This window comes from Chrysemys picta, chromosome 25 (assembly GCF_011386835.1).
Source record: "Chrysemys picta bellii isolate R12L10 chromosome 25, ASM1138683v2, whole genome shotgun sequence".
Lineage (NCBI taxonomy): Eukaryota > Metazoa > Chordata > Testudines > Emydidae > Chrysemys > Chrysemys picta.
Window position 1 is genome coordinate 15,788,592 of NC_088815.1, and position 16,020 is coordinate 15,804,611.

At 60.4% G+C, this 16,020-nt stretch overlaps 1 protein-coding gene across 5 annotated transcripts in view; it reads left to right on the forward strand.

Moving 5' to 3' along the window:
- PDE4C (phosphodiesterase 4C) overlaps nucleotides 1-16,020 on the forward strand; it is a 107,038-nt gene that overhangs the window by 44,669 nt on the left and 46,349 nt on the right. Inside the window, exon 1 of one of the 5 annotated variants that reach the window (XM_065578600.1) lies at nucleotides 277-669. The exons of the other annotated variants lie outside the window; for them this stretch is intronic. Coding sequence (XP_065434672.1) covers nucleotides 473-669 — 197 coding nt within the window. The 5' untranslated portion in view covers nucleotides 277-472. Of the gene's footprint in view, nucleotides 1-276; nucleotides 670-16,020 lie in introns of those variants that run through there. 5 annotated transcript variants of the gene reach the window in all.

Genomic DNA, 16,020 nt, shown 5'->3' on the forward strand with positions numbered 1-16,020 from the left:
TGGTGGGGGCCCAGCCTGGCCGGGGAGCAGCCCCCGCCCCTTCCCCAAGCCCCTCCAGGGTGGCCGGCTCGGCCTCGGGCCATGGCCCGGCGCTGGTGGGTGGGTGGAGGCAGGACCCAGCAGCCCCAGGGAGCTTCCAGTCCGGCCCGAGGCCCCGGGGATGGTCGCGCCCAGCGCCTCGGGGCTGGCTGCGGGCGGGGCGGGGCGGGGTGAGCGCTTCCCCCGCACCTGCGCCGAGCTCCGCTCCGCTCCGCTATATAACCGCCTGTCGGAGCGCGCCGCAGCCGCTGCGGAGCCCGGCGGCCGGGGACAAGCGAAGGGGCCGGGGCCGGCGGGGCGCAGCCGGGAAAGTTTCCGGCCGGGGCCACGCGTCCTCCCGCAGCGCCCAGGAACTTGCCGGTTCCGGGGGCGGCTCCCGGCGCTCGGAGCCGCTTCAGCACCCGGCGGGCGGACAGCGCCCCGGGCCCGGGCCATGGAGCTGAGCCGGGAGGGGGCCGGCACGGCCAAGCCCCCCAAGCACCTGTGGCGCCAGCCCCGCACCCACATCCGCATCCAGCAGCGCTTCCACTCCGACACCGAGCGGTACCTGCTCCCCCGCGCCCCGGACGGCGCGCCCCGGCCTGGCCTCCGGCAGCCCAGGATGTCCTGGCCCTGCTCCCTGCAGCGCCGGTAAGAGCCGCGCCCCGGGCTGGGAGGTCCTGGGGGGGTGGGTCCGGAGCCCCGGGCTGGGGGGGTCCGGAGCCCCGGGCTGGGGGGTCCTGGGGGGTGGGTCCGGAGCCCTGGGCTGGGGGGGGTCCGGAGCCCCGGGTACTAAGGGGTGAAGTGTCTCTGTGTCCCGGGGCTCAGCCGCCTTCCCGCTCCGTCCCCAGCTCTGGTGCCGCGCCCCGGGGCTGGACAAGGCGTTCTCCAGCCGGCCCGGCCTAGGGCACGTGTAACGCCTGAGCCGGGCTGGCTGCGGGGCGTTACGGGGTGTTCCGCCTGCCGGCGAGCGGAGCCGCTGCACTTCCCCCAGCTGGGGGGTGAGCCGAGCCCGCGCGAACCCGAACAAAGATCTCAGCAAGTGGGGGGGGGAAGGACTTGGACCCGGAGCCTGGGAGGGGCAGCCCCGGAGAGCCCCTGGCCAGCTCAGAGACCCAAAGCCCCAAGAAAGATCCGAGCCAACAGCTCTCTTCTTTTCCCCGCTGCGCGCTGATCCGGCACCACCTGTCCCCGCAGCCGGGAACCTCCCGTGTCCCAGTGAAAGTGCAGACGAGCTGCTCCGCGGGGAAGGGGCCGGGCCGGGGCCGGGGCCGGGCATTAGGAATTCTCCCCCAGTCCCACTGAGTGACTAAGGACGGAGCGGGCTAGGAGGGAACCGGTGTCAGACCGAACAAATGAGGATCCCTGTAGAAATGAATTCCTCGGCGGCCGCTTTGGAATATTTATGTTGTTTCTGCTGCATGAAGAAGATTGATGGTGGCTCAGCTGGGCTGGAAATCAAATCCTTCCACTCTGGGGCTGCAGGGTGGTAAACAGCAGCCGGTGGGTTTGGGTTTGTTTGTTCTGTTTTACAATCTGTGTATCCAGCAACACAACCACGGAGTCTTCTGGCAAATCAGCTAATCAGACTGATCCGCCTCCTGTGAGGGAGCAAAGGGTGGCATTATTTTTGTCTGTTAGCAACCTCCCCCCCCCCCCGCCCTCCATCTGTACATTGCAGGGGCATCTGCCAAGAAATCCGCTTCCGGAGGGGCTGGTTCCAGGCTGCTGAAGGCTTGGCTAAGGTTGTCCCTTCGTTAGCCGCAACGCCTGTCCTGGGCCGAGTGCCGTGCTGCTAGGCAGGTCGGTGGGCTGCGCCCGCGGGTGAAGGCCTGGCCGCACTGAGGTCAATGACAGTTTGGCCAGGATGGCAATGCAGCCGGCGTCACCCAGCGTGCATACTTTTGGCATTGCTAGCTAGGCACTCACTCGCTCACCGCACTTATACTCTCTTTCCTGAGACCCAGCGTCAGGGGGCTGGATTCACCCACACGTCGCTCCGGGGCTGTAGCATGGGGATTACGTTGGCCGCAGACATGCAGCCTGGATGCTGGGGCATTTCCTAGTCTGAGATCCAAGCCTGGCACCTCCGTGCACAGGGACAGTACTGTGCCCTTTTGTGACGAAGTGGGACTGTTCTTAATGTTTCCTCCGAATACTTGTGTGGGTGCCTCAGTTTCCCCTATGCATTTCTTAAGTCTCCAGTGTGCATAAATGGCCAACACTCTGTCTCTTAGCAACAAATGGCCAGGGCCCTTCTCCCCTGCAAGGGAATAGCTAAAGGTGAACAAAGAGATCAGGTAACCTCCTGGCCCAGGAAAGAGACAAAGGCCAGAAAGGAGGGGCTGGAGGGGGTTTCAGTTTGGAGCTGGCTGGGGATGGGAAGGGAGGGCAGACGGGGTTGTCTGTCTCACTGGGCCCCAGAATGGACCCGGCTGAGGGGTCCCGTTCTCTGTACCTCAAGCTCTGTTTTAGACCATGTTCCTGTCATCGAATAAACCTGTTTTACTGGCTGGCTGAGAGTCACATCTGACCGAAAGTGGGGGTGCAGGACCTCTGGCTTCCCCAGGATCCTGCTGGGGCGGACTTGCTGTGGGAAGCGCACCGAGGGGCATATGCTGAATGCTCCAAGCAGTGGTGTAGCTAGGGAGGGAGCAGGGGGAGCACCTGCTCCTCCGAGCCCAGAATTTCCCAAGTGGCGCCTTTTCCCCTTGTCCGTGATTTCGGCGGCATTTCGGCGCATGCACAGGGCCGCCAAAATGCCGCCAAAGAACGGAGCGGCGCATGTGCAGGGTCGCCAAAATGCCGCCGAAGGACATGCACCTTTTTTCTCCGCTGCTCCTCCTCGGCAGCAACCCTGGCTACGCCACTGGCTCCAAGGAGAGACCCAGGAAGGTGAAGCCGTGTGAGCTTCTTGCCCTGAAGACAGTCTGCTCCGAGGGAGAGGAGGCTCCCCAGAGTCCTGACTGGCTTTGTGGGGAGCAGTTCCAGAGCATCGCCCGGGGACTCCGTGACACCTTTCGCCCTCCGACCAGGGATGTGATAGCCTCTCCCCCGCTCGGCAGCGGGGCTCCATGTTTCCAAAGGAGTGACAGTCCTAGAGGAAGCAGCCCAGGGTGACCAGAGGCCCTTCTCCCGTGCCCCACTGTGTGCGGAGCCCGGCAGGTGGCCGGAGAAGCGCAGCCCTGCTAGGCAGAGCTGGAAGGACAAGGAGAGCCAGGATAGAGCAGACTGAGCAGGGCTTTTTCTGGAGCCGCCAGAGTCCTGCCATCGGACTCAGCCTGTCCTGGGTGATCCCTGCTTGAGTCTGGCCAGCGGGTTTTCTCCAGGGACTGGGGGGAAGCAGCGGCCACGGCAAAGCGTGAGCTGGGATTTAGCACAGGCCTGGCCTGGTGCTGGGTGTTTTGTTCTCCAGCTGCATTTGAACCAGAGATTGGCTTCCATTTTTGAGGGTTGATTGGCCAGACTTGGGATAGACAGACTGCCACGGAGTGTGGGGGAGTCAGGGCTCTGCACCCCTCTTCCTGAGATTCACCGGGACTCTCAGCCAGCCAGTAACACAGAAGGTTTATTAGATGACAGGAACACAGTCCCAAGCAGCGCATGTAGGTTCAACCAGAGCCCCTCAATCAAGTCCTTCTGGGGGGTTTAGGGAGCTTAGACCCCAGCTTGGGGTTCCCTGCATTGCACCACCCAGCCCAAAACAGGAAACTAAAAGCAAAACCCTCCAGCAGCTTTCTCGCCCCTCCCCTCTGCCCTCCTGTCCTTTGTTCAGTCTCCCAGGCAGGTGTCACTTCTCCCAACCCCCCTCCTGGCTCAGGTTACAGCTCAGGTAGCTTCCTTCTCACCCCAATGTAACTCCCCAGCAACATTCCCAGGTCAAATCCGCCCGCTCCGTGACACAGGGCAAGGAACATTGGCCCAGGGGATTGTGGGATAGTCTTGGTGGACTCAGGGCACGAGTCTGGGGACCTGGCCTGAGCTGCGTCCACACTGCAAAACGATGAAGTTTGGACTCAAGTCCCAGTGGGACTCTGGCTTGGACCCACCCCCTCTGCCAGGTCCTGAGGGCTTCCTGGCCGAAGTCAGACAGATCAGTGTGGGCTTGGGCTCAAGCCGGAGTCTGAGCATGGGCTCGCATTGCAGTGTGGACATACCCTCCTCTGCCCAGGCCGTTAGGTGAAATGGGGTGGGAGTGGGATGGTTTCCAAAGGCAGGGGCAGCTCTGTCACTGGGGACTTTACAATGTAACTGGACCAAGCAGAGTCTAGCCTGGGCTGGCTGTGTTGGCAGGGGTGGGGGTGGGGGGCGTGAGCCTCTCACTCCCCTTCCTGGGCCAGGACGTTTCTGGTTTTATTGATCTCTGCAAGCCCAGCTGATCTTTCCTGGCCTGCTGGCAGCCTCTGGGCACAATCTGCCACCAATGTTCCTTTGCCTTTTGACAGGGATTCACTTGGCCTGCGCTTCTGGCCGGTCGTACGCACATGAGTGGAGCAGGTGTCATGGCAGGAATGGTGACTCTGAAGTGGCTATTGAAAAATGAGTGGGATTTGTGTTTGCCCTCCTGAGAGTTGCCCTGGAAGTTAGATTCTCCAAGTGCTGCTTGGATAGTCAGGAAGGAGCAGAATAAAGCCACTGAGGGTCCAATCACACCCCAGTCCCTGCTCGGACCCCAGACACCCGGTAACTGCGCCCAGCTGCTCAGATATCCAGCACTAGCTGCATAGCTTATTTGAAATTCAGCGGAGAACAACAAGTCTGTGAAAAATGTCACCTGTCAGACTTTGATCTTTAGCTGCAGCCGCTCAGAATGTGCTGCATGGTGATCACAGCGGGGTCCCTATTCTACACGAACGGCCTTGGGACCGACAGGCCAGGAGCCCGCAGGGTGGGGGGAATCTCTGGGGGTTCGTGCTGATGCCAAGTTTGACATTTCGGTTTTAAAAATATTGAGGTTAATTTCCCACATGGTGTGATGGTGACCAGCGCTCCTCTGTCTCCGTGGGCTCTGCCAGTGGCATGGGGATGCATGTGGCCATAAGACCAGCCAGACTGGGTCAGACCAATGGTCCATCCAGCCCAGTATCCTGTCTTCTGACAGTGGCCAGTGCCAGGTGCCCCAGAAGGAATGAACAGAACAGGGAATCATCAAGTGACCCATCCCCTGTCGCCCATTCCCAGCTTCTGACAAACAGAGGCTAGGGACACCATCCCTCCCCATCCTGGCTAATAGCCATTCATGGACCAACCTATCCTCCATGAATTTATCTAGTTCTTTTTTGAACCCTGTTATAGTCTTGGCTTTCACAACATCCTCTGGCAAAGAGTTCCACAGGCTGACTGTGCGTTGTATGAAGAAATACTTCCTTTTGTTTGTTTTAAACCTGCTGCCTGTTCATTTCATTTGGTGACCCCTAGTTCTTGTGTTATGAGAAGGAGTAAATAGCACTTCCTTACACAGGCACCAAGTTTCTAATCTACCAGGGGGTGCTCCCCCCTGCTCCGCCCAGGCCCTTCCTCCAAGGCCCCACCCCAGCCCTCCTTCTTCCCGCCCCGTCTCTTCCCCACCCAGTTCTGCCCCCCTCCCCCAAGCACCCTGTGCCTTCGTTCTCCCTCTCTCCCTTCCCCCAGTGACTCCTGACACCACAAAACAGCTGATCTGTGGTAGGTGATGGGAGGGAGGGGGAGGCGCTGATCTGTTGGGTCCACCAGCAGGCAGGAGGCGCTGGGGGAGGGGGAGGTTCTGGTTGGGGGGTTGCCAGTGGGTGCTGAGCACCCACTATTTTTTTCCCATGGGTGCTCCAGCCCCGGAGCACCCACGGAGTCGGTGCCTATGCTTCCTTATTGACTTTCTCCTCACCAGTCATGATTTTATAGACCTTGATCATATCCCCCTTAGTCGTCTCTTTTCCAAGCTGAGGAGTTCTACTCGTGTTAATCTCTCCTCGTATGGAAGCTGTTCCAGCCCTTCATCATTTTTGTTGTCCTTTTCTGAACCTTTTCCAATTCCACTGTAGATTTGCAACAGCTGAACTTCCTGTCTGGGGCTATCCCCGAAGGATTCTTCCTTCCAGAGCAAACCCACTAACTCGCCAGGGGGCTGTGACAGGGGGAGTCCTTCGGGGACCCTGCTTGAGAGCTCGGCATTCTTGGAATGGCTGAAAAGATATGGTTTTCCCTAGGAGCTAATTTCCAATATTTGTGCTGCCTGTGACTCAGGCCCAGGTAATTCCGCTGACAGACACATCTCAGTGACTCAGCTGAGACGGGAAGATGATTGGCTCATGGAGAAACGGCCTTGAGTTAAAATTGCTCAGAAGTTAACTCGGCCGCGTTTCTTTTCCAGCTCCCTGACTCACTGGTTTGTAAACTCAAAGTTCCCTGTATTTAAATAGCTTCTGTGTGTCGCAAGGAAAGGGGGAGGGGAGAGTTCTTCTTTCGTGTTCGCTTCTGTTCCATAAACAATGGAAGTGAAGAGCCTGGAGGTGGCCCGGGCAGGCGCTCTGAAGCCAGCAGATGCACCTGCAACCTTAGCTCTGCCCCGTGCGTTTCTGCGGCATTCCCGCCCAGTCCAGTGCCAGGGAATAGCCTGTGGGGTAGCAGCATTCTCCAGTGGCTTTGGGGGCTGAGCGGTGAGTGCCCGACAGAACCTGGGAAGGGGACCCTGGCTCCCACATTTCTGCTTTGCACAGACTGAGCTGGGGCTCCCATGCCATCACACCTTGCCCGGAGTGCAGGCTGGCTCCCAGGCCGGGGTTGTGCACAGTGCAGCCTCCTCCCCCACGGTCCTGCACAGCCCCAGGCTCAAGCTATGAGGGGAGGGACCTGCGCAGCTCCGATTAGCACTGGGGCTCTCAGTGGGGCCTGGCTTCCTGCTCATCTGCCCCCAGCCCAAGAGCTGCACTACCAGGGGCATTATAATCTCCTGGGGTTCTCCAAGGGGCTGGATGGGGGGCTCCCCCTCCCCCAGACGTGCAAAGCACAGTCCAAGGGCTGAGGGGGTGCCATGTAGATGGCTGAGGGCTCCCTCATGTGCCAGTGTGGGGGTCTGAGGGCAGAGGGTCCCCTGCCCTGTATAGATAGGGGTGGATGCAGGCCACCCCCCCCAGCCCTGGTACACCAGACAGTGTTCTGCAGCTGTTGTTCATAGCCTGGGCGTATTGACTTGTGCGGACAGTGGTTGTGAATCACACCCGAGACCTGCCGGGGTGGGAACAGTGCTGTAGGGTAGAGAGGAGCCCGTAATCCGTGCACGAGCGATACGGAGAAGTGATTGCAGGCACTGAGCAGGACACTGCAGGAGGTAAAGGGCGTCCTAGGATGGCGCAGTCCCTGCCCCAGAGAACTACCTGGGATTGGGCGTCTCTTCCCGAAAGCCCCACTCTTGCTTGGCCAGAAGTTCTGGGCTGGAGACGGATGGTTGGGGGTTGAGGGGTGCAGCCTGGAGGTCCCGTCTGTGAGGCCGTTAATCTAACTGAGGAGTGGGGTGAGGGAGCCGGGGTGCGGTCGGGGTCCCATGGGCAGCGAGTGCGCACACCAGTGGTTCCAAGGCTGTTATTTAATGCCATTGTTTATTTACTCATTAAGTTGATTAAAACGAGGGCAGGTGCTGATTTCATTGTCACTGGCACTAGCAAAGCCACTGCCGGGAGCTAGTTCTCCACTCTGTTCTGCACGCTGTTTAATCAGCATCGCGTTTCCGTGTTGTGAAAACAGACTCAAACCGCGGGGCACTTGCACAAGCAGAGTCTGTTCCCAGGCCTTCGCCGTCAGCCAGCCAGGCTGTGCAGCCCCGGCCCTGCTTTGCTGCCTTTGCCACAGAGATGGCGGACAGAGGCCCAGGTGCGCGTGCGTGTGCGCGTGTGCGGGGGGTGGGGGAGTTGTGCAATGGATGTGGCTCCTGTAGTTCGGTTTCGGTTCGAGAAGTTTGCACTAACCCCCTGCTCCGTGATGAGTAATCAAAGACTTTATAGAAACGCCCACAGAATCAGTCAGGAAGCGGTCCCCTGCCGGAGTGGGACCTCGCAACCTGTCTCTGCATCATCAGATGCAAATGCCACCGGCGCTCGGCATTGTCTGCACGTTCCGGTTGAAAGCCGGGAATCCGGGCTGAGCTGCGGCCCTGGGCAGGTACAATCGAGCACCTAAAGGTGCAGCGGCTGGGGAGCGATGTGCTCTGGGCATCCCGGGAAGCGCTGGGGTGAGCGTCCCTGAGCCAATTGCCGGGGCAGCCAAATTGTTGTTTCTCAACTGAAAATGAATTTTGTGCAGTAAGAGTTTCTCTGCCTGACTCTGGAAGAAAATGCTCCTTAAGCACCTGTCTCAGGAGGGGATAAATGATGGTGAAATTAAAGAAACGCTTTCTGGGAAGGGCTGTTGTGCGTGAACCCCGCAGGCTGTTATTCACTAGCAGGGGACGCAGAGAACATGGAAAGGCTGTCATCCCCCCACCCCTAAGTTTTGTTTAAATCGAGGGAGTGGCTGGTGCAGACGCAGCTGCCTGGAAATTGCTCTTCAAATCAAAAGACACAATCCCGGCCCCTTTCCTCTGCCAAGTCGTCTTAATTCCCAGTTGTGAGGCTCTGACGTGGGATCCCTGGGCGTCGGTGATTACAGCCCCCAGAGAAGGATGCTGAACGAGACCTTTGCCCCCGGCTCTGCGTAGGAGACGCTTGCAGAAAAAGCCATAGAGGCGCCCCCAGCAGGGCCCCGGGGAAATGGCCGGCGGGGTGCTGGCTCCCGGATGGTCTGCCAAGAGCGATGCATGCGTCCCCGCCGCAGGACTGAGGTGGCGCCTGGAAGGGATCATGCAGGAACAGCCACTTGTGTCACCTGTGGGTTAGGAAATAAAATGGCTGCAAACTGCAGCTCCTGGCGCAGGCCTGGAGAGCCTGATCTCTGCTAGGTGTATGCTCCCATTCCCAGCAGTGCCAGCCGGGCACTCGGTGCCAGCGCCTCTTAGCCGGGTTTCAAGCAGCTGCAGCAGCGGTTTTGCCGGTCTGCAGGAGGGGCAAAGCTCTGCCTTGGGATTCAGGCGCTGACCAGCAGCCTCCTGCGGGTGCATGAGCAGGGGGACAGACTGCAGAGCCTGGCTTCCCAGGGGGGCCTCTGGGGAGCCCTGATCCCACAGCTGCCCCCAGCCCTGCAGCTGTGACAGAGCCAGGAGGTAACAGAGGTCGCTCTGGGCTGAATCCTCTCCCAGCACCTTTCCTCTAGGGATCGTGGAGCGCCCGCAGCCCTCCCGTCGCCAGGATTAACCCCACAAAAGCACGGGGCTGGCGGAGCTGGGATAGAACCCAGGAGTCCTGAACTTCAGCCCCTCCCACAACCGCTGGGTGAGACCATTGCCCTGCTCTGCCCTGCGAATTGGAGGCCTGGAAGGGTAACCCAGGGTGAGTCCATGTTCCAGCCGGGACCCCGAGAGCGCAGGGGCCTCTGCGGAATGGGCCCACAGGGCGAGGGACCCCTCTCTCTCCCAGGGCTGGGGAAGGGTTCTCGGGGCGCTCCTCAGACCTCAGCCTGCCAGAGAGTCGCTGCCCGGGCTCAGCTCTGCCCCATGGCGGGAAGCTGCAGCCTGAGGCCTGGCTCAGAGCCGGCGCAGTCTCTGCCCCCCACTGCTCGGCTCTCGCCGGCCAGGCGCTCTGAGCTGAGTCCGTGCCCTGATGTAACTGACTGTCCCGTTGATTGATGGGGGCTGGTCCCACTCCCACGCTGGAGGGGCACAGAAGGAGACGCTGTCCTGGCCCAGGAGCCTCTGTGCGTCGGGCGGGGTGAGCAGCATGAGAAGCCCCCCAGGGATGGATGAGCCATTTCCTGGTGAAATGGACACAGAGGGGTCAGTCTGGTCCACAGTCCAGTGCCTTGGCCTTGGTGCCCATCTCTGGGGCTGCAGGGCCTCCGGCCTCCTGAACAGGCTTCTCGCCACAAGGTCTGCATGGGGCAGGCTGGTTCGCCATGCTCCCAGCCATCACCGACACAATCCAGTGGGCAAGGGGAGACACCCCCCATGTGGACGCCGGTCACCTGATGCGGGTCTGGCACACCAAAGAGGTTCCTCCCGAGCTGGGTGTAGCTCAGATCCTGTGGGGCCGTGACAGTGCCCGTGTGGAGTGGCATGGCCGGGGTGTGCCGTAGATGGGTCTGAACTTGTGGCATTCTCCTCCCTGCCCATATTGCTTGGCTTTGAGGGGGGCGTCCCCTGGAGCAGCCTGGGGCAGGGACCTTCCTCCAGAAAGCTACATCCTTTTCTGCTCTTTCTCGCTGACCCTGCAGCGGATTCAGGGCGTGACGTAGCTTGGACTGTGGCCCGGAGGCTGTGATCTGCATGTGAGGAGATATACCTGAGCTCAGGCCCTCGGGTCTCTGCCTCAGACAGAAGAGGACATTGTGCCCTCTAGCACCAGGCCGGGAGTCCCCACCGAGCCTTGGCTGGTTCGCGCAGCCCAGGCCCCATCGCTCTGCTCTGGCGCCAAGCGGTGCCGTGGCAGCTGGCTCTCCGGCGGCTCTCCCGGGCTCCACGTGCTCTTAGCCTCCTGATCTTGTTTTTGTGCCTTCCCAGCCAGGCTGAGCGGCCAGAAATACATCAGTGACTCAGGCCAAGTAAACACGGTCTCCGAGCAGGTGTTTTCCCAGGGGGCTGCTCTCTCCGTGCGGGAAAGTGACCTGCCCTGTCCGCTGGGCCTGGCTCTTGGCCTCGCTCCCTCCAGGCCCCTTCTGGGGAGAGAATCCAGCACAACCAGCCATTCCAGGGGAACGGGGAGCCCCTTTCTCATGGCAGAAATCAAGACCCTTCAAAAAAGCCTTGCAGAGAGCGGTGTGATCCCACCCAGGGGCCGGCGGGGGTCACCGGCCCAAACCTCCCACAGCAAGGGGGCGAGGCCTGGCAGCCCCACAAACGTCCTGTCTGTGCTGCGTGGTGACTGAGACCCTGTGCCAGGCCCTGCTCCCCTCAGAGCCTCCCCCACACTCCGTGGAGGGGGCGGGGGAGTCAGGGCCCTGCCCCCCCACTTCCTGCGATTCACTGGGACTCTCAGCCAGCCAGTAACACGGAAGGTTTATTGGACGACAGGAACACAGTCCCAAGCAGGGCTTGTAGGTACAACCAGGTCTCTCTGGGCGGCAAGGAGCTTAGACCCCATACTTGGGGTTCCCTGCGTCTTCCCAGACAGCCCAAAACGTAAAGAACCGCCCCCCCCCAGCCGACTCACTCCCCCCCCCCTCCTCTCCCTTTGTCCAGTTTCAGGGCAAAGGTGTCACCTGGCCCCACCCCCCCTCCTGGCTCAGGTTACAGGCGCAGGTATCGTCCCTCCCCTAAAGTCACCCCCTGCTCTCCCATCCCCCATGCAGACAGTCCCAGTAAAACTAAGAACAGGAAGACTTGTGGCACCTTAGAGACTAATAAATTTGTTAGTCTCTAAGGTGCCACAAGTCCTCCTGTTCTTCTTTTTGCGGATACAGACTAACACGGCTGCTACTCTGAAACCAGTAAAACTAAACGACATTCCCAGGTCAGTCCGCCCCGCCCCGCTCCCTGCTGCGTTACAAGCTGCTTGTGGGCGCTCTGGGGCAGGAGCTGGCTTTCGCTGAGTCTGGGCCGGGCCTGGCACCCTCGTGTCCCCAGCTGGGGTGGGTGCTGCTCGGGGAGGTTCTGCTCCCCATGGCCCTATGCAGGAGGGAGGTGATTACCCCCCTCCAGGCAGGGGTGGGGGCCCGGAGAGGAGAGGTAGAGCCGGTGATAGAACCCCGATCCCCATAGCTGTGGAGAACGGGCTCCCCTCACCCCGAGGAGAGGGCTGAATCCTGCGCTGTCACTGCTGTCGGGCTCAGGGTCTCTACGTCCCCCTGTTGTGACACTGGGACAGTGAGAACAGCTCCGCCATGCTTGGGCCATTGGGACCCCCATTGCCCTGGGGCCGTGCCCGGCAGTTCAGATCCCAGTGCTCTGCTGGGTAGGGCCCCTGGGCGCTGGGGCCAGACGCTGCAGAGTGAGGGGTCTTCGAGCCCCTGCCCAAGGGGAGTGTAACGTGCAGAGAGGGGGATGGGCAAGGCCCTGCTCAACTGGTGCCACAGATTGTGTTTGGGGGTGAGCCCGGATGGCGCCTGCCCCCTGCCCACCCCTTCTCGCTGCCCTCTCAGCACCATGGCTGTTGGGATTCTTTGTGGTCCCTGGCTCCAGCCCACCCCCTGCCCTGCCTCGCACTCTCCTGACTGCATCGTCCAAAGCTCGGCTGAGCGGGGAGTTTCGCTACAGGGAATGAGCTGAACCCAGCCCAGCCTCGCCGCAGTCCAGGCCCCTGGGCCGTGCTCCGTTCCATCACTGTAGCGTGACACTGACCCAGGGTAATGCCCAGCCTCCCCCGCTCTGCCCATTCTAGCACAGCTGGCGCTGGAGAGAGCCCGGATGGGGGAGCCCCAGCATTGAGCGCTGCCGGCCAGGGCAGGACACCTGCCTGCGACCCATCCCTGCATCTCTCGTGCTGGGCCAGTTCCTGCACAATCCCACTAGCATGGAATAAAATCCCAGGCCTCCCGTGTTGGGCAGGGTCCTGGGCGCTGGGACCCACACGACAGGCCTGGAGAGCTGTCAATTCGCTCACACGTGCTGGGGCTGGCTCACCACCGCTAACAGCTGCAGCACTGCGCCAGGGCATGCACCGGGGGGAGGGATGACGTTTTACATGGAAATTTACCAGCCTCCCACAGTCCTTGGGGCTGCAAATATCCCAGACGTGGGGGTTTGTGCCAGCAAAGGGACAGACTGCTGCAGCTCTCTTTCCTGGGGGCTCCTGGTCTCCCCCCTCCCACAAGGCTCATCCCTCACTGGCTCTGCTTGGGGGGCTGGAGAGATGGGGCCCAGCCTGGTCTTGGAGCAGAAGGGAAATCTAACATCGCGGCCCCTGCTGCCAGGACGTTGGCTAATAAACTCGCCCCCTTGACCAGCGTTCGCCTGCTCCAGGGCATGTTCTCCGGCAAGGCAAGCAATAACGGTGCTGGGCTGGAGGATGCAGACGGCCTCGCAGGCTGCTCTGGGGCTGGGGCTGGGGCTGGGCAGGGAGGGACGTGGGCCTGTAAACTCGCACTGTAATTGCACCTAGAGACTGATGAGAGGCCCCCGCCATAAACCCAACAGAAATGAAGTCGGGAGACGAACTTGCTGAGGAGGGTTCGCTGCTCCCGTGGGCGTCTGGTGCTTTCTCTGCCTTAGGAGCTTTCCGGGGGCGAGAGCACTTCTGTGACTCTCCGAGCCACTCGGAGGCACGTGCAGCCAGGCAACACGCGCAGGCAAAATGCTCAGTGTTTCCATCTGCTTCCCCAGCAGGCGGAGGTGCTGGGGGAGGACTCCACAGTGGATGGGTCAATACAGGGGACTGACACACCAGCCGGGGTCTGCTGGGTAAATGGAAGCCTTGTAACCTCTGCTTTGCAGGGGAGCAACTGGCCATACGACCAGCCACATTGGGTCAGCCCCATGGTCCATCTAGCCCCGTGCCCTGTTGCTGACAGTGGCCAGTGCCAGGTGTGACAGAGGGAGTGAACAGAGCAGGGTAATTATCGAGAGATGCCTCCCCTATTGCCCAGTCCCAGCGTCTGGCAGTCAGAGGTTCGGGGACACCTGGAGCATGGGCTTGCATCCCTGACCATCTAGGCTAACAGTCACCGATGGACCTGTCCTCCAGGAACGTATCTAGTTATTTTTTTTAACCGTTATACTTTTGTCCTTCACAACATCCCCTACCAACGGGTTCCACAGGGTGACACTGCATTGTGTGCAGAAATACCTCCTTTTGTTTGTTTTAAATCTGCTGTCTGTTTATTTAATTGGGTGACCCCAGTTCTTGTGTTATGGGAAGGGGGAAATAACACTTCCTTATTCACTTTTTCCATGCCAGTCATGATTTTATAGACCTCAATCATGTCCCCGCTTAGTCATCTATTTTCCAAGCTGAATAGTCTGTCTTTTTAATCTCTCCTCGTGTAGAAGCTGTTCCATACCCCTAGTCATTTTTGTTGCCCTTCTCTGCCCCTTTTCCAATTCTATCTTTTTTGAGATGGGGCAACCAGACTACACGCAGTAGTCAAGGTGCAGGCATACCATGGATTTATATAGTGTCGTTATGATATTTTGATATTATCCATCCCTTTCCTAACGGTTCCTAACACTCTGTTAGGTTTTTTTTTTCACGGCCGCTGCACATTGAGTGGATGTTTTCAGAGAACTATCCACAATGACTCCAAGATCTTTCTTGAGTGGTAACAGCTAACTTAGACCCCATCATTCTGTATGGATAGTTGGGATTATGTTTTCCAATGTGCATGACTTTGCATTTATCAACACAGAATGTCATCTGCCATGTTGTTGCCAGTCACCCAGTTTTGTGAGACCCCCTGGTAACTCTTCGCGGTCAGTCAGAGGGTGTCTCTCTCTCCAGGGCTCACTGGGCATTGGGCAGAGTCCATCTCGGGCAGCCCCGGGGTCCAGCACCGGCAGCAAAGCTGCAGGCAGAGAGGTAGCAGGCAGGTGGGGCTGGGGACTGGCCTGAAAGACTTTGACCATGGACTGAGGAGAGTTAAATGTTAAACCCTTTCCGTGTGTGTTCGGGGCTACCCCACCGAAAGGGCGGGGGGGGGGGGGGGCAGAGCCAGCTCTTGAAGAACCCAGGAGCCCGGGCTGCCAGCTTCCTCCTGTCGCCTCTAGAACCCACTTCTGTCCCCCGGGGCTGCTCACCCCCACCCAGGCCGTGCCCTGGGCTCAGCAGGTGGCTGGTGGGGCTAAGGAGGGGCCAGGCCGTGCCCCACTCCCCCTCAGGGAACGGGCCAGGGGCAGCCCCCCAAAGAGCCAGCAGGCGTTTCCTGTGTAGCTTGTGGCACCTCATGGTCCAGGCGGCTGCCCGGGGGCAGCTGGGGGCGTGGCTGGTTGTTGCTCATCCATCAGGAGCGAATGAAGAGGCATGAGGCCAGGGCAGTTAGTGGTAAGCGGCCCCGCAGCCAGAGGGTAATTTGATTGCACTTGCCCGCTGTCCCTGCAATGCGTGGCTGAGCTGCCAGCAGGGGACAGCGCCCATCTATAACTAGCCCTTAGGAAGGGGCTGCGGGACCTGCTGCTGCTCCCTGAAAAATGGCCTGGCTCATTGGTGCAAATTAAACAAGTCGGTCACTGTCCCTGCATCTCCCCCACTGCCTGGCACAGGCCCCGCTCACCCCCACCCAGGCCAGGGGGCTCGCACAGCGGCCTGCTCCCTCCCAGCTCAGTGACACCCTGCACACGGGGGGCGAGAGCCCCCAGCGTCTCTGTGCATCACCTGGGCTGAGCCTCACAGCACCCGCGGCGTTTCTCCCCAGCATCTATTAGCCTCCCTCTTTCTCTGCCCACTCCCCACCCGTGTCAGGGAGCCTGACGCCAGCCTGTGCCTGTGCTCTCTCCCTGCCGCATGGTGCAGCCCTGCGAGCTGGAGAGCTGGGACTCGACAGGCTGAAACCCTGGCCCGCTTCTGTCCCCCTCTGCCCAGTCTGCGCAGTGTCTGAGCTGCCAGCCCATGGCCATGGGAGCTGTCACAGAGCCATCCCTGAGCCAGCACGCCTGCCTCCATCCACGGCCCCCAGCCCCGCCAGCTGGTGTCAGCATTATGGCGGAGAGGTGTGATGCCAAGAACACAGGAATTCCGCTCCAGTCACTGGGCAGCAAGGGGAAAGGTTCAGCCAGCCTTGTGCTGCCCCGAGGAAGGCTGAAAGTGCTGGGTTCCCTGCCCTGCTCTGCCAGCCCCTCCTGCCCTGGCTGCCCCGCTGTGTTTACATTGGGTCTGCGTTAATCCATGCTTGGCTGCTCGGGGTGCTGAGGGTCCAGCCGCGGGGAGGGGCTGCGCTGCTCCCTGGGCATTGAGATTGGCATTGAATTATCCCCCCGATTTCATCCGTGCCAGCCAGGGAGCCCTGCACCTGCACGGCAGAGGCATCTCTGCACTGCGGGGTCCGGCTGGACCCTCGCTCCCCCAGGGCCGGGGGTGG